This window comes from Aedes albopictus, chromosome 1, assembly GCF_035046485.1.
Source record: "Aedes albopictus strain Foshan chromosome 1, AalbF5, whole genome shotgun sequence".
Taxonomy (NCBI): domain Eukaryota; kingdom Metazoa; phylum Arthropoda; class Insecta; order Diptera; family Culicidae; genus Aedes; species Aedes albopictus.
In genome coordinates, this window is record NC_085136.1 from 226,758,254 (window position 1) to 226,785,381 (window position 27,128).

Consider the following 27,128-nt stretch of genomic DNA (forward strand, 5'->3'; position numbering starts at 1 on the left):
TCGATAACATATAAAAACTAAAAGTTGGCGCTTTGAATCCAAAATCATATATAAAACTATAGTTCGTAACTATGATTTTCGCAAGAAATTCTTGTGGCAAAAAATCATAGTTGATTCGTATGATTTTCGGAGTTGCAATATCCTCAGTGAGAGGAAAATAAGTCAAATTTACAATATCATACAAAAATTACTAAATGTGTTATTCTTTCAATCCAAATAGGCTCTAACATACCTTATCAGAGATATCTTGAGAACAGAAGCGGAAAGTCTTTGGATCTCAACACTAAAATTAAATGACATTGATGTAAAAAAATACATTTTTCAAGAAAGATCCAAAAAGTTTCAATCCATGATAACTTTTTTCAACGTTCAAAAAGTACTTATGTTTTAATGACATGAGAAGCATCAATGTAATTGTTGATAAACGTTCAAAAATACATTAAATTCCAATCACTGGTTTCCGAGATATGACAATTCAAAAATAACGGCATTTCGGGCTCGTTTGGAAGTTGACCATCAATGTCAACTTCTTTTCCCGATCAGCCTAGATAGCTGTGTAGTGTCGGTAGCGGTTGTCTCAATTGGCTAAGAATAACACTACGGATCGCCTGATCCAGTGGTAACAATCCACTAAACAGGTGACCCCTAATGCATGGTGTTATGCGGCTTTATGCTTACCGTGCCAAGGAATGAATGGTTAGAGGGGTCTAATAAAAACCTAACTACAAACGGAGCCTGTGGAGTACCAGGGCGCCCTCCACAGTATTCTGCCCTTACTGCGCTAACCGGAGCAATGGTGCAGTTGACCTTGTGTTTCTCCGAGATAATCTGCTATCCTTCGTAAGCCTAAACTGCGAGGCTCAATAAGGGTGGGATTATTAGTATGTTGTTTATTAGCTTTAATTATAACCTATATGGCTCTTCGCATTATGCGTTCTTCACAGTGTCCTCTGTGTACCTTCGTCTCTGGCGCTCTTCAATCGATACCGAATTGGTTTTATCGCTGCTCTTTTTCCTTGTGTTGTGATTGTAAGAGTTCGATCATGCCTAGTTTGGGTAGTGGCTATGGTTATGACAGCTCAGGTCAATCTTCAGCATAAAAGAACAGCATTGGTCCAAGAACCTTACTTTCGTAGGGAGGATTTCTATGTAGATGTAATGTTTTAATTAACACCAATATGGTTCCGCATTTTGCGTTTGACCCGATGTTTGCTACTTTCAGTAAAATTAAAATGACAATCTTGCGTGTCATGCCTCGAGCCCCAAAATGTTTTGATAAAACTACTTGTTTGCAGCCTTGCCATTCTCAAATATTGGTGGGATTATACTGTCAAGTTTATTCCGTAAATGGATAATGTCTTCGTATGAAGATTAAACCTATCAAATTGACCTCTTTCTTCTGAAATGATTAGAACGCTTTGCCGAGCTTCACACCCGTGATGTTTTTTTAGCAAACATGCCTCTCCATGGGAACCAACATGCTTACCAAAATGGAAAGTCCACTGTGATGTGTTTACACAATGTTGTTTACGATATCGGAAATGCATTCATTCAAAAATAATTTTGTTTGGTTGTTTTCTCGGATTTCCAGGATACTTTTGAACACGTACCTTTCGATTCCATATTGGATGCCGCATGGATTGTCCTATTTATCTTTCAATGATTTCCAATTGGATTTTCCAAATGCTCAAAAACCAACATCTCTTCTCTGCATTGCGTCTAGCAGCGATTAGGAAATTGAGTGTTTGTGGATGCTCCCATGCGGGAGTTTTGCCATGACTTTTGAGGAATCTCGTAGCAGAAACGCAATTGAGATAACTCAATGTGGTTTTCCTACTTATGATTTTGTCCATCACAAGCCCCAACAGGCTGCTTCATTTGTATATCTTAGCTGAGAATCCGACTGTGGAACTTTGAATCATTTGATATGTAACTACCCAGTTTTTACGCAACTGCGTTTCCGAGTACTCGGTAAACACTTGATTAAGTGAAACTGACCTAAGAAGCCTGAATCTTCAGGATGTTTTGTTGTTCTGAGCCCGTTGTGGCAAGTAGCTATAGGCTTACTTTACGTTTTATGCTTTTTTTACAGTGCCCTTTTCAGGGCGCTGCTTGAACCCGTTGTGGTACGCTTATGCGATTATGTCGACCCTATTCCCTTACCTTCCCTTTCCCTATCCCATCCCATCCCTTATTCCTCCCTTTGCTCTCCCTCAGGTAAATGATGAATAGGCTCGTATTCATGGCGATGGCACAAATTTCCCAAATGGAGGAGAACGTGCCTCTTGAACCGACCTACTGATACCTGATACCTGATGATTTTCGCAAGAAATTCTTGTGGCAAAAAATCATAGTTGATTCGTATGATTTTCGGAGTTGCAATATCCTCAGTGAGAGGAAAATAAGTCAAATTTACAATATCATACAAAAATTACTAAATGTGTTATTCTTTCAATCCAAATAGGCTCTAACATACCTTATCAGAGATATCTTGAGAACAGAAGCGGAAAGTCTTTGGATCTCAACACTAAAATTAAATGACATTGATGTAAAAAAATACATTTTTCAAGAAAGATCCAAAAAGTTTCAATCCATGATAACTTTTTTCAACGTTCAAAAAGTACTTATGTTTTAATGACATGAGAAGCATCAATGTAATTGTTGATAAACGTTCAAAAATACATTAAATTCCAATCACTGGTTTCCGAGATATGACAATTCAAAAATAAGTTGTCAAAAAAATAGCGTTTTGCGAGAACGACTCTAGCTTCGCGAAAGATTAACCAATCGAGCTCAAAATTGTACCAATGATGCACATATAGTAGGTAAACAAGCAGTAAAAATTTGAGAATTGTTGATGAACTCTATGAAAAGGTCAAATTCTAGAGATGATGATGATAAAAGTGTACCCACCAACATCGCAAGGATTACCTATGGCTGCAGAATCATTCCGGAAGGGAATGATCTACCTGTTGGTTTGTTGTAGCAGGGTGAGTTAAAATCGCTGAATTCCTTCGGTAGTCAACAAAAAGTTGCTAGCTCATGACAAAAGACTGGCTACTCCCTGAGGTGTGCGGACTCAACTTTTTTGGTCATTCAATTTGAGCGCGTATTGTTTCCTCCAGTGCTCCCCGTGGTTGAGTTTCTTATCTCTATGGAGATCAATTTCAAAGCGCACGCACAAACTACTTCACACAAATTTTGAATATATCGATTACAAGAAAAGTAAAATTTAAACACATTCATTCAGCTGATTTGGTCTTATATTGGCTTGAAAGAATATTGAACCAATTTTGGGCAAGTTTTACGCATAATTCTCACTCAGAAAAGCATTTTTGTATCCACAGGAAAAGTTTGTGTGTCATTAATCGTTTCACTTGTTTTAGCGTGACTGAGCAAACCGAACTTGTATCCAGGCACACTCTGATCATTTTGGAGGTTTGGCAGCAGCCTGGCTGCTGTCAAATTTCAGTCCGCAATCCTCAGGCTACTCCACGAACTTAAGTCCGGTCATCAGTTCATAAAACTCCCGTAGGCTACCCCTCCCCGTGTGTGTGTGTGTAGCAATATGAACATTAAAATTTTAGAATATTATAAAACAGAATGATATTGCGAAAGAGCGTAAGTAAAGATATATAGTGGAAAATATTAGAATACAATAAAAATAAATTACCTGATTACACCTGAGAGAGTATGGAGGATTATGAAGTTAACCTTTATGAAACAATTGTACTACATGTTGAAAAAAGAACAATCTCACCCATACGATACTTCGAATCGTTCCAATAATTTTCTCCAAGAATAACAGCTGGAGCATGCCACAGGTACACCAACCTCAACCTAAACGCTTGGTCCTTCTTGTTTCAACCGCAGAAATGCCTCTGCGTCATGCTCCCAAAATTCGATGAAATGGAATCGCCACATCAACCAGGGTTCCAAACAGCTCCAGCGGGAGTTGCGCAGTCATTGCGTAGCCACGTTTTCGACGATGCACGGAGCATTTTTATTTTGAACGTCCTCGAAAGTTCAATTTTATTCAGAGCCGCAAAACAATACTTCCGGTTAGAGCTATAGGGCACTGCATGAAATTCTCTCCTTCTCTATCACTCATACAGAAATTTTGTAAACAACAAGGCCAACAAACGTCAAAGTCCCGTACAGAATCAAAACAGTGCAGTGCCCTATAGGGCACTGCATTGTTTTGATTTTGTATGGGATTTTGAAGTTTCTTGGCCTTGTTGTTTACAAAAGTTCTGTAAGAGTGGAAGAGAAGGAGATAATTTCATGCAGTGCCCTATTACGACACCAACGTAAATTTTGATGCACAAAACACTTTTTCTGAGCGAAACTCCCGACGAACACGGCACACGGAACTTTCTTCTCCTTCTTTTCTGCCTTGGACTATTAAATGGTCCGGGTTAACTGGATCACACCAACATTCTTTTCATCACATTCGCAACCAAAATTGACACACTAATCGCGAACATCAGGATTTAAAAATTACAAAAATTGGATTAAAAAATTGAAAATAAATGACGGGAGCGAAAAATTTTCACTTCCGTCAATAGGCGCGGCACACTATGACTGGGTTAAATGAGCCACAATTTGGCCAAAATCGAGGGGTCTGCAAAAAATGATGTGGCTCTAACTAACTAAAAGGTCAAATTCTAGAGGTAAATCCGCAAAAATCGCGAAATCCGCGAAATTCGCAAAATCCGCGCTGTTGTGTTGTGATTGGGATTTTGAGTATCACTATGACGTTTAATTTATTATATACACTTTTCACTGCACGCTTTTCATCTTGTCGTGAATGATTCTGTGCAACACCGGGGCTGTCATGGGAATTATCGGGTCATTGAAATAGTTTTGCTTTATAAGTTTTATACTTATCTTGATGATTCCCCTACTTTCATGGTTGTGCGATCATCGACTGGCCATGTCAACCTCTGTCAATTAGTTACTTTCTTGTCCAGATTGCGCCGCCATGAACCTCTTCACTTTCCTCTGCTGCGCTGGTGTTCAGGTCTACCACTTGCCAGCAATCTTCCCTCTGCTGCGTAGTGAGTAACTGCCCCACATATGCTTTTGCTCCCTGGCCCCTGTCTCTATCGGATTGACCATGGGCTTAGGTTTCATTCGGTGGAAGAGGATTTCATTTATTTATTTATTTATTCATCTGACCTAGCTGGTCCTAATGAATATAAGGGATAGGGAAAAGCCGATTTGAGTGAATTGTTCTCATAACTTACTCAAATCGGCGTAAAAACCCTATATCTTTTCACAAAACAAGCATACACAACAAATTACACGTATAAAATTACAAAATACAATACAATTAACAAACAGTGTCAATAATTTACCTTATTATTATTACCTAACTATTAGGTAAAAAAAAGTCAATTTGAATATTTTTCCATTCTAATGGGAGTTTGAAGCATATGTGTGAAAAACAAAAAAACAAACGGGTAGAAAAATTCTCAAACTGTACAGGTGATGGAATATTACTCACCTGCCGCTTATCGAAACCATTCCCTCAAGCGGTTCTTGAAAGTGGTCGACGAAACATTGAAGTCAAAGACTGCATACACTTTGTTGAACTTAGCCGTCATAAAGCGGATAGGGTCATGTTCGCCATACAATGAGTTCCTCTGTTCCAGCTTCAGGAAGTTACGTTCGCAAAGAATCCGTTCGGGTGCGTAGATATGGAGCTGACTTAGTAACACCGAGGAATCCGATTCTCCGAGCAGAATTTTGGCGATAAACACAGCTTGGACTACACTCCTTCTATTTTCTAGCGTGGATAAACCGAGTAGTCTGCAGCGGTCCTCATAGTGCGGTAAGTTGATGGGATCACGCCATGGTAAGTGCCTTAGCGCTGCACGAACAAACAATCTCTGGACTGCTTCAATCCTCGCAATCCACGTTGACTGATACATATTCAACCATTTAATGCCCTCGCATGTCTTCTCCATCCCATTGAAGTCTGAAGTCGCTCACTCAGCACACGGCTCTCCGCTAGTGGTCCTAACCGTAGAAGCCGTGGAAATGGGGATCAGTTTTTTTTTCTCATGAATCAAAATTGCACGGTCATGGGAATTTCACAATCAGAACAAACTTACAAAATGAAAGCTATTTTTACACTTTTTTGCAATTTATACGGCTGCACTTCTTGGAATATACACAATCATCGTACTTTTTTTATCCTAAAGAGATGATAAAATAATATTTCAATAATCAATATTATTTCCTGCATGCTGTTTTATCGTTTTCACTTTTAGCATTTTTAGCGATTAGTAATTGTACATAATAATTTTCAATAGTTCATTTTACTACTAACATAAAAACTTCCGCTACTGCTGCTGTATTTGTCGAACCGTATTTTCTTGTTTCTTCGTCTATTCCCATGTGGGTGGTCACTACGAATGGATTCTCAAGCATTGACAGAGTCCTGCATCTATACACGGCACATACCAATTAACTCTGCGTTCTTTATACAATAATTTGCCGGATAAGGATGAGGAAACACTAGTCCGATTAGCAGTTATAGGAAATAAGAACCAGTGGTGACGATTCCAGTGTAGCTTCTATTGTTTCTGAGTGGATATTTGTTTTCTAACACTATGATTTTAGCTTAGGTTTCCAACACGCAAATGATTCGACTGTTTCCTGATTTGAAAGTATACGGCATATTGGCTCCTATTGTTATGTTGGTTTTCTACCTTTAGTACCTAAGCTTTTCAGTACTGCGGTCCCTAATACAGCGTGGATTTTATTTCATGAGATGAAAATAGATATTTGCACTTTATGCCTATATATGCCATCGATACATAGCAACTACAACAACAGAGGGATATCATTTTCAATAATAGAAAAAGTAGATATAACATAACGCATAATATAATTACAATTACACAGTACGACGCATTTATTCTGAATTTCCCACATACTGCAAGGCATATCCTACCAACTAAATAGTTATACTTTTGAACCCACACTCATTCCTTACTAATCTACTCCTTCTTCACGGCTCGACTATCACGCTTTTGTTTGTTTTGCTACGCTAAATATTAAATAACCACCGAGTTTTGCTGGGCTGTCGCTGGCTGACCCTGACCGGTGGTGGTTCCACCCACTGTCGCGTCATGCTGCTGCGAGGGATCCAGTTCGCGGTACTTTCGGAACGTCTTCCACTCGCCCGTGTTGTAGTCCAGGGTAATGAGCGACTCGACCAGCATGACGGCTTGCGTGTCGTCCGCTTGGAGAACCTTTTCCTGGAAAAGTGAAGGACATTTAAGTTTGATTGATTATTGCGATCCTTGTAATGTAGTCGGGACGCATTCATACCGTAATTTTGGAAAGCGCTTATTAAAAAAGTGCGCGAGATTTCTATCCAAGCAAAAAAGATGAGCGCAGCACGGACGGTCATGTTGCAACAAGGGACCCGACAGTAAGTGGAATATTCCAAGAGTTAACAGAAACAGCAGATATTACTTGATAAAATTAGCTAGTAGTACGAACGTATCATCTGACCGTATTTTTTTTTAAGATTTACACGGCGTTTAAATCTTGATGTTCGTGAATGCCAACTCTTGTCTCCGTACCAGTATAACTTGGCTATTGGGAAGAGATCTACGTTGGCTACCGTGTGGAGGATTTTGCACCCCTCCGATAGGAGGAAGATCCTTTCACTTCCTTAGGCTTTCTCGGCAGGGATGGGAACACTCACTTTCAAAGAGTTATATTCACTTGCTATTTTCTCAGCTCAGAAGCGTGTAATCAAAAAACGATGTAGGGTAGGGCGGGGCAACATGAGCACCCTAAGGATCACGTTGAGTTTATTGAAAATTAACACAATTTTTCAAAGTACTTCTCAGTAGTGCTTTTCTATATCATGTTTTCTATCACCCATAAACATGGGAGGGTTCAAAATTCACATTAAGGATGATTTATTTGACTAAACAAAAAAGATGTTTTATGGTTAGTTCGAACATGCTACGGGGCAAGACGAGCACCCCTACGGGGCAAGAAGAGCACTTTATTAAAATCCCAATATTTTAACAATAAATTGGCCATACAGTAATTGATATAGTGAACCTTGTTTATTATCACGTTCTAAAATTATCAATTTTTTTTTAGATTATTGACAAAATGAGCCGAAAAACAATAAACGATTATTAAGTTGCTTATTTTTAGGAATATACGCAATCAAATAGTTGCAGAGGTTACGGAAACCTATGTTCGGCACTATTGAGTGGATTACAATAATTTCATAATATATATGTGTGCTCATCTTGCCCCACTATAGGTAAATAACTAAAATTGAATAAAATTTAATGTTTGTTTTTAGAAAATATTTTCTTTTTTTTTTTTTTTTTCAAAGTGATTACGGCGGTAGCAACACTGTGCTTATGTTCTACACCGCACCCTTTCCCTACATTTGCTTCTAGGAGCCTCTATTTTTGTTTCAACACACAGAAGTACGTAGGCGTGCGTGGCCCAAGTCGACACTGTTTTGGCCTGCGTTGAACAAAAATAGTTTTAATAAAAGTTTCCCCTTTTTTCTTTTTGTCAATTGGTTTTTTTGTAGTATGGTCCATGTATTTAGTAAGGTTCTTGTCAATTTGTCAGTTATTCGAAATAGATCTCCAATAGTCAATAAGTCAATTAAGTCATTCTGATCTGTTCTATCATAGCAGCTTTAGTCTTTGCTTTATTGAAGTGTAGTTTTATTGGAAATATGCTGAATATCGTTATTAAAAAGAGACGTCTGGAACTGTGTCCTGCTAGTTGTTCCGTCATGCACATACTAAATATTAAAAAATGAATATTAATGCTGTCTAGCGCATTGTTTCCTATCGGCCATTATTGTAGTATAGTCCCAACTGCAAGCTTTTTTTCCAATCTTAGCGTCAATTGTCTTCTAGTTACTTCTAGACAGATTCATCGAATCAGTCGAACCCGTATGTTAAAATATAGTCGATTCTGTGTCAAATTGTTTTTTTGATATTTACTTCTCTGTGTTCATCTCTTGTGTCCTTAAAATGTTATCGGTCCAAAACCTACAGAAACATGTAACTGAACTTCTAATATTTTTTTCTGTTGGTGTCATAACATGATCTAAGAGATAAACAAAAATTGCTTGTCAACTATTATGTATTCATCCCCCTACAAATACTATGAAAAATATTCAAATTCGTTCTGTCCTATCGGTCCTATCAAGGTAAACTATGTCATTTTCTCATGCGTGGCCTAGAAATGTCAACCTAGTCATACAAAAGTAACGTTGTTCAGTTAATAAAAAGCAGTCAGTTTTTTGTCCAGTCCAAACTGTCACGTCAAGTGTTCGCACGTTAGCTTCGAATCTATCAGCACAATTAAGTGCTGCAAATCTCCTTCCCACTATTAATTTTTTGGTTGATTTTAATTGCTTTATTTAAACAAAATATAATAAAGTATAACATTGTAGAAATTCGAAAAAGTGACTATGACATTAATAAATTACTAATCAAAATCAACCGAGAAACGTGGGAAATAGAGCCCAAACAACATTTTGAAGTCAGCTGGCTGTAAAAGGTTCCAAAACCAGTCACAAATCCTATAAAACTTTTATTAGGATTTTAACGATCATCAAAACCTTCTCAAATCCAACCGATTTGGAACTATTGCTTGGGAATAGACTCTACTGAGCCCTGGCGGTTCCTCCGTGTTTATCGAGCATGTCTGATGCATATGATCAGCCATACTCTATCTGCAGCAGCCGGTTCGTGATGAACCGTTGGAGGCGCATTAAAGTGTTAAAAAGGTGATATGTTTCACTAAAGAACACTACATTACAATAATCAAAATGAAACGTGAAGGAGAACTGAGATAATAGCAAATTAATGTAAATCTTTGCAAATGAATGGTTGCAACCTTGTCCTTCACTTTAATACCGTCAACCCCTGCGAACTTGGCCAGGGGTTTTTAGAAAATATTTTCTAATGTAAATTGAAATGCTTCGCAGTAAGCTAGTAATGTTGGCTGATAACCAGAATTGTGGTAAAAATTTGATTCTGACATAAAAACCTTAATTTATTCTGATGATTTCTTATAAGAAAATGCTATAAATCCATGCTATTGACTAATTTGACGATATTTTTTAATTATGAAGTACCTTTTATCAGGTTTACAAACAGGATGAACATTATTCTAACGAATTATAAAGTTGTTTGGGCAAAATTCATCATAAAAGTAGTAAAACTTGCCCCGTCCTACCCTATGGACGACTTTTGCCTTGTGGTTTTGTCTCAAACTTTGCCGAATTGAGTAAAGGTCGCACAAGTACCTATCCCAAAGTCGTTACAGAGCTGTGAAAGTGACTCTCCACAAGGTGAGTGTAATTTACATTCATCTCGTGGAGAGTTGCCTTCGCAGATCCCTGACGACTTCGGTATGCGTGTGCGCCCTGTACTCTATTCGGCAAACTTTTAGACAAAACCATAAGGCAAAAGTCTTCTATACATCGTTTCTTGATTGCACGCTTATGAGCAGAGAAAAATGCAAGTGAGTGTAACTCTTTGCAAGTGAGTGTTCCCATTCTTGTTTCTCGGCGTACGCAACAGCTTTTCTACATTATAGCAATTAGCTTATACCGATACCGTTTATAGCAAAGAGAAACGCCCCAAACCATGTGTCAAACTGTCTTGTTTATTATAAAGAGAATCTAAATTTCTTGCAGATGAGGTGTAGGTGATTCCAACTTCCGCTGAGCGAAGCGATAGTCAGTCAGGTTTCAAGCGTTAATAAATGCACATGCTGCGAAACTGAACTCGAAGTGTTTTTCTAAAACATATTGCTGCTAACATAAGGTGTCGAAAAGGTGTTTGGTACGTTTGGCATAAAGGACGTTTGGCATAAAATGATTTCAGTAAAAAATGAACTACATACTTAACATAATAGAAGGGAAAGTATTCTAAAGAAGTGCAAGGATACATTTTAATGCATTATTTTTGCTAGATATTATATGCAAACAAGGATGATTTGCTGGAAAGGGGAGCGGGACATTTGGCATAAAGTCATTTGACACATTCCACGCACTTCTCCACCGCGGTTTTTGAACTTTATTGATCGATATTTCCGGGCTCTTGCTGTCGATTTTGGTTCTTTTTGTACCAAAATGAAGATTATTACTTATATTCTTCGAATTGTTCCTGAAACTTTAAGAACTGCTTCTAGAAAGTACCATATTTCTTGCCGTTTGGTCAAAATTCGTCATTTTTTACGATGGTGTCCCGTTACGCTGCATTTCTTGATTTCTTTCGAAGTACAAAGATCCAATTCCCAAATAAAAAGCATAAAATGAATCTTCTATTCAAATCTGATCGATTGATATGCTGGTTCGCATGTATTTAACAACAAAACATTGCTTGGAAGCAAAAGTGTGATTCTCTCGCAAAACGTAACGCGTGGAATGTGTCATTTGGCATAAGGTCGTTTGGCATAAGGTCACTTGGCATAAAGACGTTTGGCATAACGGTCATTTGGCATAATGGACATTTGGCATAATCGAAATGCACCCTTCTTTATTATGCCAAGTGTCCATTATGCCAAATGATCGTTATGCCAAATGTCTTTATGCCAAGTAACCTTATGCCAAACGGCCTTATGCCAAAAGACTTTATGCCAAATGACACAGACCCGCTGGAAAGAACCATTTCCGGAATCTAAATTGCTTGTATCGTTAAAGAAGGAACATTCCCCTTCCGGAAAAAATCAAATTCATGGAAGCAAAAGGTTATTTCGAAAATAAGAGATCCAATATAACGCACCTCTAACAAGTTTGCCTTCTTTCCATTGAAGGCTGTTCTTTTTTTTTCAAAGGGCAAATATATTTGACATATTCTTTATGCCAAACATCTTTTATGCCAAATGTCCTTTATGCCAAACGTCCTTATGCCAAATGTTCTTATGCCAAACGTACCAGATCCGTTCCTGCTATAGGTGAATTCGGATGACCCCCAATTGTAGAGGCGCTAAGCGAGATAAGGTAAAAATCGTTTGTTTACATCAAAAATTCAATTTTTCGTTTTCAAAATTAACTCATATTTTGCCTTGGTGGTTGCTATTTTCCATTGGTAATGGCTTCTATTATCATCAATCTCGATGCCCACGGCAACAGACACCGGATTGGCTAGCTAACAAAAAATCCGGAAGATTGCCCGCCGGAGGCATAGCAAGAGCTCCTCAAATTAATCACATAAGTTGTTCGTAAGTACCTACCGGATCTAAGCGCATTTGAAAGAGAATTAGATTTTCTGTTCTGTTATTCTGTTATTCTGTTATAATCAACGCACCCCCGGGCCGTGGCCAATCTGCGTTGAATCGCTGGGCGATACGTCTACCAGTAGACTTGTATCTGCCCTATGCTAAACCGATTAGCATAGCAAGTCCTTTCCACTGATGAGTAGGCTCGAATGTCCCGCCCCTCCCTAAAACCCTTAGGGGGAAATAAGGAGTTTTCAGTTTCAAGTTTTGCTTAGATCATGACACCAACTCTTTCTACCATAATGCTTTGAAAATTCTGAAATATCAGAAAACTAATATGATGGAAATAATTGAGATACAAGTTTTTATACAAAATTTAAAGATCAGTTATTTAAAGGTAAATTGAAGAAATGTAAAGTACGGCAGGAAAATATTCCGCGCCGACACGAAAGTCATGAACAAGCAAACACATGAATATTCTATTTGCATAGTAGTAGAAAGAGTTGCGTGTCTGTTTATAAAAGTTTGTACTTAACTTGATTGCTCCGGATAATTCCCGTTTGTATTGGGGAACTTCGTAAGTGTACCAGGATAAGTTGTCTTCAAAACAAAGGCGTTTTCTGGAATAAAGACAAAAATAAAGGAAATGCTGGACCGCACAGCTCCGCGGCCCACATATATTAGTATAGTGTTGTGAACAATGCAATTTGCAGAATGCAATTCTTAATCGGTATAAATAATAATTACAAGGTTCTACTTGACATGCTACAAGATAGATGCAGTTTTTTTTCCTTTCCACCGTTTTTTAGAAATTAAAGTGTACGAACTTAGACAACTGTTGTTAGGTCATGCGACAGTGCCTAAATTCATGCTGGAGGCATGGCAACATCAAGCGTGTGAATAGACAACAGTCTAATTATTTGGAGTCGGATAGGGTCACGTTGGATAGGATGAAGCCAGAGGAGAAAAGGAAATATTTGAGTCGAATAAATTAAGGGGCCCAGAGCCAAAGGGGTGTAAAGTGACCATTTTGTCGATTTTGAGCTTAACATATCAAAAAATTCTTCAGGTTTCAACCTGTCAGGAACTTTCTTAAGACTATTTTTACGATGAATAGAAAAATTACAATAAATCATTGAGAATTGGGTCGATTTTGAGACTCCATACATTTTGTATGAGATGAAAAATTGGTGAAAAAAATTAAACCAGATTTACTCGAAAGTGGGATTATGTCACTTACATCCGTTTGCTACTAACCCCCTCAATCATTATTTTAATTATTAGTTTACCGTGTATGTACCAAACTTTGCGCAGTTAAGAAAAATCAAATTTCTAGTCGTTATAAAAAATACAAACAAACAAAATATATCATGAACAACATGCTCATACGATAGACTAATGATCTTTCTTTGAATCTGCAATATAAAAAAAAATCATAATATTAACCAAAAAATACTTAAAATAGAAAAACTATTTCATTGCCTTGTTCCTAACTTTGCGCACAAAATCTTCGATTGTTCCTAACTTTGCGCATAGTGTGCCTAACTTTGCGCATGCTCTGAATTGTTCAAAAAAGTAATCAAAAATGCTATTATTTAATATTTGCCCATGAAACTAAAGTAATTCAGATCAGGTAGTGTGCCCTTAATTGATCTTTGTTGAAAAACTTTGTCCTACGAGGAAGGGGGAACGGAGGCCTCTGGAGTTCTTAATTTCGTCTGCGGTTCGTACTAGGCACCTACCGTGTGAACAATCCAAACTTCATGAGGGGTTGTTTCCTGTGGCTCGGTCAAAGGTAAAAGCTTCCTGATAAATGAAGTGACCATTACGGATAGGAACAATAAGGGGTTATTTAAATATGACGTCCATCTTTGGGGGAGGGGGCTGGACTTGTCTGAAAAAGTGTGATATGCCATGTATTAGGTATACTATGAAGCGTGACGGGGTGGCCCAGGGGAAGAGGGGGTTCTAAAAATCTAAAAAAATGGTGGACGTCATATTTGAAGCGTCCCTAACATTGACCACCGGAAAATCCAAATGAAGGACTGTTCACAAATCACGTCTCATTGTAGACAGATGGAGAGTGCCGTAGTGCTACGGTTCATACAATTTTCTACTAATTTCTATACAAAATCTGCTACATGGTGGAGAGGCAGGCCTGAAATTATCAGTACTAGTGTTACATAATATTTGAATGGTTCATATGTCATGTATTAACGTTCAACATGCATTTACTGAAAGTGCGCAAAAATTAGGAACACAGGGCAAATAATGGTTCCAAACATTGCGCACCACTATTTACTAATTAAATTGAAAAAAATATTACGAACTGTGATTGATATTACTAGAATATCACCTTTTTTGTCAATTAACTGCAAAATTAATCATCGTTGCACAGTTTTATCGAGGAAAATGTTGATTTTTAGTAGAGTTACTTCTTGGCAACCGTGTTAAGGCGAGGCAAATTTTGACATTTTTGTGTATTTTTTGTTTATTATTCAACATAAACAATGATTTTATGGCAATTAAATATTTGTCAAATAATGTTTATGTTTACACAATGCTAGTGCAATGATTAAACTGGTAAATATGTTGACATTTAGTTATTTGTTTCGTTATTTTACAAGAATGCGCAAAGTTTGGACCTGCGCAAAGTTAGGTGCGCACACGGTACTACGACGCTTGACAATAAACAATTATCCAAGCTTACCAATTTGGCACCTTGCCAGGGGAACTTGGCCTTGTATCTACAGCTCAGGGATTAACTCCATACCGCCAATAAGGCAAATTGTCAACTATATTCTTTTGTGATACTTTGACGGAATATTATTTGGAGTAATCTTCTGAGACACACAATCCGGGCAAATTGGATTGTCAGATAATCAGTGCCTTTTCAGCACCAGGTGTCACATCACGATCATTAATATACAGGAGTATAAAAACTACAAGATGTGATGGCCGGAAGAATACAGTGTCGAACCAAACAGCAAGACCACCAGCCGGCTAGTGTTCCTACTGCTACGTCCGACACTGTAGGTAAGCTAACTCCCCCAAAGAGAATTAGATTTTCTTTTCAAAAAGTGCTTGTTTGTTTCTCTACGATGCTGAATTCGATATGAAAAAATGAAAAAAGTGCAGTTTGCCTATGCTGCGCCATGGCAAATTTTGGCGGAGTCACTCTTTTCATAGGTTTCTCATTCCTGCCACCAGATGCGGAGGGATCGTTAGCTTCCGTTAGATCACAGAGAACAGACATCCAAGTCCAGTTCCGAAACTGTGTAAGGAATTTAACGGCCATTTGAAATCGGCAACACAAGTGGCAATAGCGTGGCGCTGCAATCGGTTAATTTGCCATGCTAATTTAATTCACCACTTGAAAGGTTTCAATTCACCACTGACTGTGGCAATATGGTGTTTGGCGGCGTTAGTGTTGTCATCGTATATTGGTTTGCAACCTTACTCAAGTGAAGATTCAAATCCTTACACAACTTTCTGAATGAAATTTGTTCTACACGATAAAAATTCTGCACGCTCAATGTAAGGGAAAAATCCCTTAACTATTCAACATCCCAATCAGCATGATCAGAAAGGCTTTTCCTTTGAAATCGCAATGCTGTCAGTGTTGATTTGAGAACCAAAACAAATCCACCGGAGAAATTATCTAAAAATCACTTCAATTTGCACTACTGTAAAAAGCAATACGATCCAAAGTGAAAAGCTGTTGATTTGATAATGACTGTTTTGGGTATGAAAGTAAATATAGATGACAGGTGGTAGAAAGTGTTTCGCTTCGAATCAAATCTCACTAACAGGTGTGAAGTAGTGTAGTGGTAAAACAGATGATCGTGAATCTCAGGGTCTTGGTATCGAATCTGGGTGCAATGAGCACTTTTTTTTTTAATTCTAGATTCGAATTCAAAACATTGTCAACAACGAATTGAAGTGAAGTTCAATTAAAATTGAAGAGGCATTGGATGTTCTTTTACGAATGATATTTAATTGATAACAAACTGATTAAACAGTAGTGCGAATTCAAGTGCCAATCCGTTCATATCACAATGCAGATTTTTTACCGTGTAGCCTGGATGTCTGTTCTCTGTGGTTAGATTTGCCTATAGGTGCTTGTACCGCCTACATTCGCAACCTCGACGTTTAATCCCGCCATATAGCTCTCGTTCGTTGAGCTATAGAAGTGGGGTAGTAACTTGACCGACCACGCGTTAAAGTCCCCACCGAAGTCTCCACCGATGACCAAGGGACTCAATCCTACTAGTGCGCTTTTACTAGCGAGTCTAGCATGGACGAGAACTGCTCTATCGGCCACCTGGGGAGGCATAGCAACTGCAATAGTAGACCCCATCGGTTTTCGCAATTGCGAAGCCCTCGCTCGTCGTGGAGATTATCTCTTGAACCGGGTACCGACTGGCCGTACAGATCGCCGCTTATTAGCCTTATCCGTTCCCATTATCGGGAGGAATGCGATATGGGTCCGAAAGTAGTGCGATGTCTTTACTCGACTGCGATGCAGACTGTCACAACAACTGCTGCGCGGCTTTACAGTGATTTAAGTTCAACTGTGTGACCTGCGTCATTTTCGGCGATTCTGTCCTCTACTCATGGTTGGGTGGCGAAAAGACAGCGTACTGCCCAACAGTACTCCCAAAATGCGGATCGACTTACAAAGTGGAATTGCCTGTCCTTCAATTGTTATAGGTGGACCGAGAGTAAACAGATGTGACATCTAACTCATTTACTAACTAAGAGCTGGAAACCAGTGTCAGATGCCCATTTCGCCACGGTGTAGACAAAGATTTTGATATTATCCTGTATTGAATCAAATATTCCGTTCATTGCCACGAGAAAGAGCGTCACTGCCAAGACAAACGCTTGTGGAACGCCAGTTTCTTCGGCGAAAGAAGACGATTTAGTGTTTCCGATAACGACCCGGAAAGACCGTTCAGAGAGAAAGTTACGAACGAAATTCAGCGTATGTCCGCATATGCCCCAGTTTTCTAGTTGCCTTAGAACGAAAGGTGTCCATGTACGATTGAACGCTTTAGAAATATCCAGTGAGATGGCTTCCGCGTGGTGTCCTTGATTAGACGCTTCCTGAAGAACATTGCTGTGTTCAGTAAAGTATGTAAGATGTTCCGAAACCTTGACGGGAAGCATGTTGTCAAGGCAAGGGTCTAAAATTTTGTTGGGTTCTAGCTATTGTTTGATTCGACGGTGGACCATTCTTTTCAAAATCTTTACGGCACAACAGGTCAGAGAGATTGGACGGTATTCGGATGGGTCATGAGGCAAATACCCCCAGCCTTTGGAATTGGCACCAGTGACTTCAGATGTCCGGAAACATATCGTTAAGTCAGATGTCAGGTTTAAAAGGGCGAGCTTACCTACACTCGGTAGGTTTTTCAATAGAGGACTCATCTCATCAGGACCTGCTGATTTACCACTACTGCGTGCAAGGGCAAAGGCCATCTCTCTGGATCAGAATGACTGGCCCAACGCTGAGTCTGCAGTGTGTGGAGAAACGATGAAGCTTCCTATGGATTAGTTTCATATCCATCGATGGCCGAAAAGCTAGAGAAGTATTTGCCAAGCTTGTTGGCCACATCGCTTGGATCGATCACAACAGAATCCTGTACATGTAGTGTGAGTGGTACAAATTTCCGTTTCCCGTCTAACGCATGGATGCGATTCCAAAGCTCTGCTGAGCAGTGAATCAAAATTCAACCATTGCGCAACAATAATGACAATATCGCAACCTGTATTTGTTGCGACAAACCAACCCATGCGACATAAGTTTGTCCCAACTTGAAAATAATGGGATTAACATCGTACACCACGCGATTAAAAATTTTGAAGCATTGCATTGCGATTTTTGAACGGTAACTTCGAGTCGGTAAACACTGCAACTCTGGTGAAGCTCTATCATCAAACAGTTTCGACTTTGGGTTAGTAATAATTGATTATTCACGAGTTGAAAAGTACGCAACAAATTCAGCTTCCGTTTTGTCTGCCACAAATAATTCAAAATCATGTCATTATCTGTTACCAGTAGGGATAAAGAGTAATCGTCGCACCTTCTTTGTTGCTTGTTTTGTGCCTCTTTTGTCTGACAATTCTCTTCACTGCTGCTGAGGTTTGTGATGCATTCATGCTTTCGAGGAAATCTTTCCAAGTTTCGTTTTTGGCTTTGATGTTAATTTGCTGGCAATCGTTGTTAAGCATCGCCAAATCCCTTTCGGGGTGATCCAATGGGAGGGGCCGAAGTCTGCGAAGTGCTTTCCATCTTGCCTTGACAGCTGCTTTGGTTGTATCAGATCACCAACGTGTAACTTTCTCCTTCTTCTTCTTCTTTATGCCTCTACGTCCCCACTGGGACTTGACCTGTCTCGCTTCAACTTAGTGTTCTTTGAGCACTTTCACAGTTATTGATTGAAGAGCTTTCTATGCCTGCCATTGCATGAATTTGTACATTGTGTAGCAAGTATGTGCAATGATACACTATGCCCAGGGAGTCGAGAAAATGTTCCCGACCAGAACGGGAATCGAACGTCCAGGATTGGAGCATGTTCGTGGGATGAAGTGCTTGGCGGCGTCTTAGATAGTCGAAGTGAACTCGAAGATGGTTTATGCAGAGCGATTTCGCATTAATGCTCGGATCTTTCACTCAGTCTGCTTTGTCGTACTTCCATCTAGATCGTCTGGTTGTTTGTGGGATGGATGCCCCGGTGGCTAAAGTGATTCGTATGGGGAAGTGGTCGCTTCTATGGAGGTATGACCTGGCGCTCCATTGCAGGTTTCGAGCAAAGCAAATGGAGGCCGCTGATACTTACCTTACCGATCAGGATAAGGCCTGGGTGGCCTCTGCTGTACATAGTAGCCGTCTCCATTCCACTCGGTCCATGGCTGTTTGTCTCCAGTTCCGCATTCTGCGTAGGGTCCGCAGATCGTCCTCCACTTGGTCGACCCACCTAGCTCGCTGCGCACCACGTCTTCTTGTACCGGTTGGACGACTCTCGAGAACCATTTTAGTCGGGTTGCTATCCGACATCCTGATGACGTGACCCGTCCACCGTAGCCTCCGATTTTCGCTGTATGGACGATGATTGGTTCTCTCAGCAGCTGACAGGGATGGCATTCACCATTTGCAAAGAGTTACATTCACTTGCTACTATCTCAGTTCATAAGCATGTAATTTACATTCACGGCGTGGAGAGTTGCTTTCACAGCTCGCTCACGAGTTAAGCATGCGTGTGCGACCCTTATGCTATTCGGCAAACTTTCAGATAAAACTATAAGGTAGAAGTCATCCATACATTGTTTTTTGATAGCATGCTTATGAACTGAGATAGTAGCAAGTGAATGTAACTCTTTGCAAATGGTGAATGCCATCCCTGGCAGCTGATGCAGCTCGTGGTTCATTCGCCTTCTGTAAGTCCCGTCTTTCATCTGCACTCCGCCGTAGATGGCACGCAACACCTTCCGTTCAAAAACTCCAAGGGCGCGTTGGTCCTCTGCACGTAGGGTCCATGTTTCGTGCCCATAGAGAACGACCGGTCTAATCAGCGTTTTGTAGATAGTCAACTTCGTGTTACGGCGAACTTTATTCGATCGTAGAGTTCTGCGGAGTCCAAAGTAAGCACAATTTCCTGCCACAATGCGCCTCTGAATGTCTCTGCTGGTGTCGTTGTCGGCGGTCACCAGTGAGCCCAAGTACACGAATTCTTCAACCGCCTCGATTTCATCACCGTCGATATAAATTCGAGGTGGCGTGCGTGGCGATTCCTCCCTGGAGCCCTTTGCTGTCATGTACTTTGTTTTCGACACTTTAATGAATAATCCACTTTGCCTGGCTTCACTCTTTAGTCGGATGTACGTTTCCGTCATCGTCTCATATTTACGAGCAATATTATCAATATCATCAACGAAACCAATCAGCTGAACGGACTTCGTGAAAATCGTACTACTCGTGTTTATGTCTGCTCTCCTTATTACTCCCTCTAAAGCAATGTTGAACAGCAAGCAGTAAAGACCATCACCTTGCCGTAGCCCTTTGCGAGATTCGAAGGAACTCGAGAGTATCCCTGATACTCGAACTACGCACATCACTCGATACATCGTCGCCTTGATCAATCGTATCAGTTTATCCGGGAATCTGTATTCGTGCATAATCTACCGTAGCTGGTCACGCTCGATTGTATCATATGCCGATTTAAAATCGATGAACAAGTGATGTGTGGGCACGTTGTATTCGCGGCATTTCTTCAACACCTGGCGGATGGCGAACACCTGGTCCGTTGTAACGCGTTCACCCATAAATCCAGCTTGATATTGCCCCATGAGCTCTCTTACAATCGGTGATAGACGGCGGCATAAAATTTAAGAGAGTACTGTAGGCAGCGCTCATTAGTGTGATCGCGCGATAATAGGACAGATCGGTGAAGTACTAGATTTGTAGTAATGAGCTGAATTTTAGTATGGTGAGAAGGTCAATTCTCCGTTTCTGCAATGAAACGGTGCAAAAAGCGTGGGTATTATTATTCCTTGCCTAATTTGATGCTGTTTGAGCAAAACTTTGGACAACAGTGTTGTTGTTTTCTCCATTTCTTGCAATATAAACAACATAGGGTAGGTAATTGTTCCCATCGTTGCGGTAGTACCTATTGTTGCGGTAATGGCAATTGAGCACTTTTTCGACTGAAATGTTACCAAAAGGTATTTTTAATAGATGTATGGTGCTTAAATTATGAGATTGCACCATTTGTTTGCTTAAGATTTGCCCAAAAACCTATTTTAAAAAAATATTTTCATAAATGTGTTTGCTGCTGTGTTCCTATTGTTGCGGTAGTGTTCCTAATGTTGCGGTATCCCATATGATTTCAATGGGATACCGCAACAATAGGAACAAAATATCGCAAAATTAGGAACACATACCGCAACATTAGGAACACAATGATCTTTCAGATAAAAGCGAATAAAATGCTCATAACAACACCAAAGTGGCAATATTTCGTTATTTTCCCGTAGATTAAGGATGGATTTTATTATTTTCAATTCAATCCATGTAAAAAGTTTGCTTGGGGCGATACAATTGTGGTTTAAACATTAACCCAGCGCTTAACTCCTCCATGATCGGATCAATTACCCTAGTTATCCAAAGTTTTGCTCAAACAGCATTAAATTAGGCAAGGAATTATAATACCCACGCTTTTTGCACCATTTCATGGCAGAAACGGAGAATTAACCTTCTCACCATACTAAAATTCAGCTCATTACTACAAATCTAGTACTACACCGAACGTGCCCCATTCCCGCAATCCAACTTGTCGCCCTTTTTGTAGACGGGACACACGATACCTTCCATCCACTCCTCCGGTAATACTTAGTGCCCGTTGTAGAATGTTGAGGTACATCATCTAGGATGGTTCAACGTGGGGGAAACCCCAAATCGGATGGTGACCATTAAGGTCCCCAAGAAATATTCGGGGTTCTGAGTGTGCTCGGATGTAGCTTTGAATTTGGTTGTGCAGGTTGTCGTTTTTTCACCTGGTACTGCTACTGATACAGTAGTAAAACCAATCAGTTGCACAGCTACGATGGGCAAGTCAGTAGTAATATCAAGGACTCGATGAGAGATCTTTTGCATATTTGAGGGAATTGGAGAAGAATTGGTTGATTGGACCGGCCAATTGAACAATTTCAATCGCAATGCGCCATATGTGGACGCAACCAATCGCTTTCAAATTTTGTACAGTTCTTTTGGACGTTAATAGGAGTCGAAAAAACTTTGTCCCAAAAAATCGGCCATGTTGACCCAGTCTAATAACTAACAGTTAGGTAATGCCAGGTTTGATTACCGGTTCTTCCACTTCCACTTGTGGATAGGAATTTTGACATATTCATACAATATTATCCACCTGTACGTACCTGGCTTTCGTTCAGTTTGATGGTGACGATATTCTCCGGATTTGGCCGCGGATTATCCCGATAACCAGCCATAAATCCGAGGATCAATGCCTTTTCCACACGTGACACCCTGTTGGCGCGCTTGAACATGTCGTGCGCTTCTATGACATGTTTGTTCTAAAAGCGAAATTTTAAACAAGTTAACTTTATATGGTCAACGCAGAAACATAAACGCTTCAACTTACCGATAAGGAAAGTCCCTTGCGAGTGACTTGCTGTTGAACCTGCGGCTGCTGTTGCCCGATTCCGGTTGCATTTTGCTGAATGGTGACCGTGGTACCCTGTTGCTGCTGAGGGGCGATCTGTGTTCGCTGGATTTGAATTTGCTGTGGCTGTTGCTGTACAATGGTGCGCTCTGAAAAGAATTGATTATAGTGTGATCAATGTTTTTTTGTGAATAGGCCTGCAAAAAGCTCACTCACCTTGTTGCGGCTGCTGCACCAACTGTATGGTGGTACCTCCGGCCCGCGGAGTTCCTGCCGCTTGGAACTGTATGGTGCGCTGAGGTTGCACTTGTGTTTGCTGCTGATGTTGCTGCTGCGGGATCTGCGTAATGATGGTCCGGGTTTGGGGCTGCTGCTGTACCTGCGTTTGCCCTCCGCCCGCCTGAATGGTCTGGACCAGCTGTGGCTGTTGACCCGGTCGCTGTATGAGGGTTAGGCCTTGCGGGAGAACCGTTTGGACGTTATTTCCAGTGACGGGTCGGATAATGGTCATTGTTTGGGGAGAGGTCTTGATTTGCTGTTGCTGTTGTTGACCTTGCTGGGAGATGTTGGTGATTAAAGCCGGGATGGTTGAAGTTTGTTGCGTTTGTTGTGACTGCTGGAGCACAACCGGTGTCAAAGCGGGGATGTTTTGGTGCAGGGAACTGGTAGGGACCAGGGCCGGGATTTGACTGAGCTGGGGTTTGGTGTCGGGTTCGGTTTTAACCAAGCCCGGGGGACCACCGCTGATGATGGTGGCCCCGCTCAAACCGGAAACATTCTGGAGCGGGATTTGCTGATAGACGGTGTTTCCGGAAGGATCCACCGTGCGTAGTATAACGCCCTTTTGATTGAGAACGTTGGGGATGTTTGAGGGATTGGTTAGGAATATGGTTTTGCCCTTTACGTTCGGGGACATGACAACTTGAGCGTATTTGGGCTGCTGGGTAGAACCGGTCACAATGGAAGTAGTTTGTATGGTTTGTTGTTGTTGCTGCTGTTGTTGAAGTTGTTGCTGCTGTTGGAGGATCTGGGCCACGGACGTGGCGATCATGTTGTTGTTTTGCGGACTTTGAGCAGTGATTGTAATTGTTCGCTTCTGTGGAGTGGTGGGTTGCTGCTGGATTTGTAGTTGTTGCTGTTGCTGCTGTTGTTGTTGAATGGTTTGAATGTTGAGAATGGTTGGCTGTGTTCCGGAACCAGGGTGTTGTGTTGAGATAAGCGGAGGAATATTCTGCATTAGCTGACTGTTGTTCAGAGATACCGTAGGTGCCGTTTTGATTTGAACGATTCTCGTTGGGGTCGTTGGTTGCTGAATTTGCTGTTGCTGGGTTTGATGTTGAGCTTGAATCAATTGTTGTTGGTGTTGAGCCCGGGAGATTGTGGTTGTCAGAGTTGGCGTTCCGGCGGCTGCGTTGGAATTGGTGATCAGTCGTTGGATGTTAATTTGTTTACCAGGTGGGGATGTGTTCAGGACGTAGGTTCCTGGCTTTTGTTGGATGATGGTCGTTCCGCCGGTTGACGACGTGGTATTCGGTTGAACCTGCTTCGTAGTAAACAGAATGTTTCCGCCCTGGTTTATTATGGTGGTTGATTTAGGGATCGATGCCTGAATGGTGCCAGGCTGAATTGTTTTAGACGAGATTATCTCAATCTTTGGAGCAACTGTAGTCGGTTTGCTGGCGATGGTTGTTCCGGCATTTTGGATCATTTGTACTGAGCTGGCAACGGTGGGAAGCTGCTGCAAGTGGTGCTGGGGCTGGGTCTTTATATGAGTGGTAGTCGGGAGTGTTACTGACCGAACCAGAGATGGTGGGTTGGAGGAAATAGACATTGGAATAGATGAACTTGGTTCCGTTTTGATACTGATGAGCTTCTGAGGCTGAGGAGAAGTGTAGGCCAAGGGAGGAACTGGAGGTGCCGTGTGCTGTATCGGAGTTGATGAAACAATCGGAACAGTTTGTACTGGCACAGTAGATGTTAACATTGGCTCCGTTTTGATCTCTTGTTTGATTTCTTGCTTGATTTCCACAACTTGAGGTGGCTGAATCTGTACCGGTTGCGGTGCCACTGACGGAACTACCGTTTCCTTGATCGTCGTAGCTGGCATAGGTGTTGCCGGTTGACTGTAAACAGTACTAGCAGTAAGTCCGGCAGCGTAATCCGGAGTCGTAGTTGTCACAGTCGATGTCGTCGGAGTCGTAATAATCGGTTTTACATCCTGACTGGCTTGGGCACTTGCCTGTTCAGCTGCCTTCTTCTGCTGTTCCTCGCGTTCCTGTTCCCTTTTCCGCTTCTTGGCTGCAGCATACCCTAGAGGTTGTTCTCCTATTTCCAGCAATTTGACACCACCCTCTTTCCTTCCAGCAGGCATCCGACTCATACTGGGTCGATTAGGTCCCTGCGATGTTGCTGGTGATCTGAATCCCCCGGTGGGGACCCTCGAAGGAATCCCCTTCAGCGGGGTGGTATCAGTCATTTTCCTGGGAATTCCTCGAGATCTCAAAGGCACTGTTGGGGCAGAAATTTTCTTCAGACAGCTCTGGGCGTCCTTTGACTTCTGCTCCAGTTCTTCGCGCAGGTTTTGACTCTTCGGTTTCCTTTTCAGCGTAAAGTGCTTCACCGGAGTCGACTGTTGACCAACCACCGAAACCAGGGCGGATTTGTTGAGATACTGACACTCAAGCGGCAGCAGACCTAGGTCGGCATTTTTAACCACCAGCCGCCGCAGCTCGTTGACCATGTCGGTGAAAATTGGTCGGGTTTCTTCGTAGTCGGAGATTTCTGTGTTGAGGGATCCCGTCGTCGGGAGGGTTTTGATTGTTTCCGCAATCATCGACACCCATAGTTCCGAATCTAGGCCAGCAACTTCAATCACTTCGTCCAATTCGGTTTTCCACTGCAAGTAATACAGAAACATTCGTAAAATTGAAGTTGAACTAGTTTTTTGGATTTTTTTCATCCATAATTACACAAATGAATAATGATGCGAATGATACTCCCGACAGTATTTAAAATCAAATAAACAAATTTGGCAGAAAGTGGGCGAGCAAACAGAAAGATTGCCCTGCCCAGTGAGGTAGATTGAAGTCGCTCGATGTTGCTGGATCGAACATGCAGCAACTTCGAAAAATGCTTATACTAAATCCCAAAGTATAATTGCCGTTTATTATTCAACGGAAATCTGTCAGTTAAAAATTAATGTAATAAAAACCATTGTCGGCCGAATGTTTCGCAAAATAAATTTATCGCTAATGCAAAACATTCGCAATTTTCTGACATTTCCACCCATCCACAAAACATTCCGATTCGTTCCGCAAAAAAAGCCACAACAAACTTTTGCTACGAGACGACCACCGACGAATAATCCTCTCTCCGTCTGCGATGTGTGCGTTACGCAAAATCCATTTTCTCTTTCGCCCGCTCCACACATGCAAACCCACCCAGTGGCGAAATCGAAAACCCCGCGCGCACCACCACTACCAACGCACTTTCGTCGGACCGTTCGTTTCGCTGTCCCGTTTCATCCGCTCGCTCGCCAGCCTGCCGCCACCCCCTTCAACCCTAGCAGAGGGAGACAACCCATTATATTTTTGCTTACCTCTTCGACAATCCTCCGCGGGATGTGGAAAAAACTAAGCAGCAGTTTCAGCTTCACCTGCGTCTGAAGATCCGGAAAACACTCCTTGATGTTCCGCAGCACTTCCTTGTTCAGCTGTGATATGATAGAACCGCTAATCCACGAATCGTTTGATGTACCAAGCTTATTGTGTAGCCACAGTGAAATGTCGCTATCCCGTACGTTCGCCATCTTGAATAAAAACTGACTGCTGCGACACGACAGCGGCAGCGGAGAAAAAATGATCGGCTACAAATGTGTGCGATCATGCAAGGTTGGGTAATGTCAGCTACCCGTCTCTTACGTTCCCACGCAACTGTGGCGGACAAGAACTTGTGGCGTCACTTTGATAATTGCCTCTGTACGCAAAAGGGTGACAAAGATGGACTCACTTTCCCGTGTCGGACCGTTTGTGTGATGCGTCACATCAGGCGAAAACGATTCAGCTTTCGCAGAGACGTAGTCCATCGTTGGGGGCAGAAAACGAACGCAAACGTATAGCGTAACAAGTGATAAAGACCTGAGACATGAAGACCAAAGCACGGAGAACAGACATAAAAGCTAGAACAAACAAACTCTCGAAAGCTGTGTAAGAACTCAAATTTTAATGTTTTTAGCTTTGACTATACTAGCGCCGCCATACAACAAGTTGCCACAATCAGTGGTGAGTAAACCTACCTATATAAATTTTATATTCACCACTGGTAGCGGCATGGGAACATAGCGGTGCCGCCACGAAAATGCCACTTGCGTGATGCCATTTCAAAGTCGATTTCAAATGACCGTTAAGGCCCCTTAGCGTGTCAGCTCAAATTTTGCTCTTCTTATTTGATTCTTATTCCAAACAATCATCAAGCACGATAGTAGTTGTGTAGCCTTTCTATACCAATTCAATAAACAAACAAACAAAAATGGTACCTCTTTGTCTCGGTACCTCCAATGTAAACATTTCGAGAATATGAATCATTTGAAAGCAACTCAAGCAGTAAACTACTCTACTTCAATGAATAACAAAGAAACATTTCCAAATGTCACGAAAAATGTTAGATTTTTTATGTAACAAGCTAGAAATGATCCAATTATTT

At 41.1% G+C, this 27,128-nt stretch overlaps 1 protein-coding gene across 1 annotated transcript; it reads right to left on the minus strand.

The window, feature by feature from the left end:
- Nucleotides 1–6,132: 6,132 nt before the first annotated feature.
- On the minus strand, nucleotides 6,133–26,667 carry LOC109432139 (negative elongation factor A). Its single transcript, XM_019708442.3, has 5 exons — nucleotides 26,026–26,667; nucleotides 22,644–25,323; nucleotides 22,407–22,576; nucleotides 22,183–22,338; nucleotides 6,133–7,271 (listed from the first exon to the last, which is right to left on the minus strand). Exons 1-5 carry the CDS (start codon nucleotides 26,233–26,235, stop codon nucleotides 7,068–7,070), a joined length of 3,420 nt encoding a protein of 1,139 aa, XP_019563987.3. The 5' UTR covers nucleotides 26,236–26,667; the 3' UTR covers nucleotides 6,133–7,067.
- Between the last annotated feature and the right edge of the window lie 461 nt (nucleotides 26,668–27,128).

Excerpts from the sequence above, each read along its gene's own strand:
- LOC109432139 (XM_019708442.3), bottom strand. The coding sequence starts at position 26,235 with ATGGCGAACGTACGGGATAGCGACATTTCACTGTGGCTACACAATAAG. Across the intron at positions 25,324-26,025 it reads CGCGGAGGATTGTCGAAGAG|TGGAAAACCGAATTGGACGA; the intron begins GTAAGCAAAAAT and ends TATTACTTGCAG. Across the intron at positions 22,577-22,643 it reads GGTGCAGCAGCCGCAACAAG|AGCGCACCATTGTACAGCAA; the intron begins GTGAGTGAGCTT and ends AATTCTTTTCAG.